Raw genomic sequence first — 2,923 nt, 5'->3', positions numbered from 1 at the left:
GATGCTGCCGACGTTTGACGCGCTGCCCCTGCTGCGGCCGGAGCTGGCAGGGCCGATAGAGGAGGTGGACATGGAGGAGGAGGGGGGCGCGGGCGGAAGCGCTGATGCTGACGCTGCTGCTGGCGCTGGCGCTGCTGGCACGGGGCGCGGCGGCGGGGCAGCAGGGGGCGGCACCGAGGGGGAGGAGGGGTGGCGGCGGGAGCAGGGGGCCGTTGCGACGTCGGGCGGCGGCGCGCGGTGGGAGGACGGGGCGCGGTTGGAAGAGGAAGCGGACGCGCGCGGCCAAGCGGCGCAGGTCAGCAGGTGGGGCAGCCTGGGTGGCGACGGCGGCGGCGGCGGCGACGGCAGCACTGCGAGCCCCCGCGGCGGGAAGCGGGCGCGGGTGGGCGGCGCGGGCAGCGGTGGCGGGGACGGCCAGGGGGTCGACGCTGCTGAGAAGCAGCGGGATGCGGCGCTGCTGGCCAGCATCGGGGCCGCCCTGAGGCAGCTGGACGACGGGGACGACGGCGGCGGCCGGCCTGATGCTGGCGGCGGGACCGGCGGCCCGCGCCTGCTGCGCTCGGGCGGCACTGGGCGGCGCGGGGGCCTCAAGTCGTCGGGGGGCGGCGGCGCTGGCGGCAGCAGCGTCCCAAAGCGCGTGAGATGGCCTGACCAGGAGGAGGCAGCGGCGGCAGAGGAGGATGAGGGCTTCAGGATGTGGGGCGGCGCAGCACGACAGGTGAGGCCCCGCCCGCAACGCCGACGGGGCGGCGCTCCTTATTGCCTATCTGCACTTGTGGTGTCGGCGTTGCCCGGCGCTTTTGCTGTGCCCGAGCTGCGGGCTTGGCGTGGCCTGTGCATGTTCACCTGTTTGTGCCTCCCCTCTACAGACCGCGTGCTGGCCCCTGGCGCCCTTCACCATATCTTCCCCCACCCCTTTACCCCCTTTTCCTGTGCTCTCAAGCTGGAGGAGGTGTTCCTGGTGGAGGGGCTGGGGCCAGCGCCCATGGCCCTGGACGACCGCGGCGGCGGCGCCAACGCCGGCACGGCCGGCGCGGGCCCAGGGGCGGGACCACGGCCAGGCCGGCCCGCGAGGCGGTCGTTTGCCGAGGCTGCGCGCGCGGAGCATGCTACTGAGCACGACGCGTTCAGGTCGCTGCTGCTGGGGGGCTTGGGCAAGCCACGGGCGCCGCCGCCAGGGCGGTAGGCTTGGTGCGTGCTGCTGGAGGAAGCCACCTCTTTTGTCGGCCAGCAGCCCTTTGGCTGAGGCGCTGGCGCAGTGGCTGCTCACAACCGAGACAAGAGGGAGAGAGAGAGAATGCCAGGGAGGGGAGGGAGGGATGGCCCAAGCGCTTGCTTGCTCTGGCACTGTGTGAGCGGCGTAGATGCGTGAGTGCGCAATTGGGATGAGCTTGGTAGAAGGGAGAGGCGCACCGTGGTGCTGCAGCATCTGCCGAAGAGCAGCGGTAAGGGCGCGCGCAACCGCGCATGCGCTGCCGCCGCGGCAGCCCGCTGTCCCTCCTCCTCCCGTCGGCGAGCCCTGTGGCGCCCTGCTGTGAGGGAGGGTGTGGGTTTGGTGCCCACACTCGAGGTGAGTCCCTGGCCCGTATGACTACGTATGCATGCGTCCTGGTGCCCCCGCTTGCATGATGACCCGGAATGTCCTGTTCTGCACGCGCGCGCTGGCCTCAACCGCATCCTGACATCGCTCGCTTGGGCGGCGCGCCTGCGGCCTGCTTGGGCCTGCGCCCCGCCTTGCTCCGTCCGCAGGGCCCCGGCTGCATCGTGCGCGCCAACCCAACGGTCGGCAATCGCCAACCCCTCGCCAAAAGCACATCGGGTCTACATATGCCCACAATTGGTTTCTGCTTATCCAGCCGTATCCAGCGCTTGCTTTCTGCGTGCCGGCAAGCGTGGTAGGATGTCCTCACCCCCTTCAGGGGCTGTTTTGCAATTGTCCGCTGCAGTATCGGACGTGTTCTGGGCCTGTCCAACGTGTACATAAAACTTCTTGTTACCGGTCGGGATGTTGATGGTCCTGTCGTCAACGGTGTGCAGGAGGCACAAGCCGCGGGCTGTGCAGTGCCAGGAGAGGGCAATTGTGTGACGGCCACATTTCAGAATCACTAGAAGCGTCACTGGCGGTTGCGCCAATCAAAGCAAAAGGGCCACCGTTGTACTGACACAGAACTCAAGTGCAGGGGCTGAAAGTTGCTGTGGTAAGAAAACAGTGCGCATCGCGAGACCAAAGCGTGCGGGGAGGGACAGTCAAAGTGCAGTGGCGGTGGGTCAGTAGTTATCACCAATATCTATGCAAAGTACTTGACAAGGAAGCAAGCGCGTGGCACAAAGTGGCCATTTAACGTAAGAACTACCGGTGCTGCCACTTTGCCGCAGGGGAGCCGTTCCCCCATCCAGCTCCACCGCCGCTGCTGTAACCAAAGGGCCCGGGGCTCCCACTGCCGCGCCACTGCTGGCCCACGGGGCTGCCCCACCGTCCCCGCCCGCCCCCCGGGCTGCCGCCGTGACCGCCGCCGTACCCGCGACCCCCAGGGCTGCCGCCCCACTGCGTGCCGGGCCCGCGGCCCCCCGGGCTGCCGAGGCCGGCGCTGCTGCCGAGGGGCAGCTCTGGCAAGGGGCCGTCCGTCCCGACCACCAGGCTTGGCTGTTGGCGGCCCTCAGCTTTTTCGGGCATTGGGTGGAGCGACTGCCAGGAACGGAAAGGGGGGAGAGGAGGAGACAACGGCACGATGGGTTGGTGCTGGCTGGTCTATCACACAACGCTGCAACAAACCACACAGCGCAAGCCAGGGGTGGGCTATTATTGCACGATCTTGCAGCAGGCTGTGGCCAGCCCAAACGCCAGCCACACACAGTGCCGACCCTGACCTGCAGGTCGCTCCGAAGTAGATGACTCTGCAGTCATCCGCCGCAGCTTGGCAAT

The 2,923-nt window shown here is 68.5% G+C and overlaps 2 protein-coding genes across 2 annotated transcripts; one reads left to right on the top strand and one right to left on the bottom strand.

The window, feature by feature from the left end:
• Position 1: 1 nt before the first annotated feature.
• On the top strand, positions 2–1,186 carry MNEG_14928 (hypothetical protein; the record flags this gene model as incomplete). Its single annotated transcript, XM_014036602.1, has 2 exons — positions 2–718; positions 944–1,186. 2 exons carry the CDS (start codon positions 2–4, stop codon positions 1,184–1,186), a joined length of 960 nt encoding a protein of 319 aa, XP_013892056.1.
• Positions 1,187–2,350: 1,164 nt separating this feature from the next.
• Positions 2,351–2,674, bottom strand: MNEG_14927 (hypothetical protein; the record flags this gene model as incomplete). Its single annotated transcript, XM_014036601.1, has 1 exon — positions 2,351–2,674. The coding sequence occupies one exon, from the start codon at positions 2,672–2,674 to the stop codon at positions 2,351–2,353; it is 324 nt and encodes a 107-aa protein (XP_013892055.1).
• Positions 2,675–2,923: the final 249 nt, after the last annotated feature.

The sequence above is a fragment of the Monoraphidium neglectum genome (genome assembly GCF_000611645.1).
Source record: "Monoraphidium neglectum strain SAG 48.87 unplaced genomic scaffold scaffold04882, whole genome shotgun sequence".
NCBI lineage: Eukaryota > Viridiplantae > Chlorophyta > Chlorophyceae > Sphaeropleales > Selenastraceae > Monoraphidium > Monoraphidium neglectum.
This window is presented reverse-complemented; position numbering and strand designations above follow the sequence as displayed.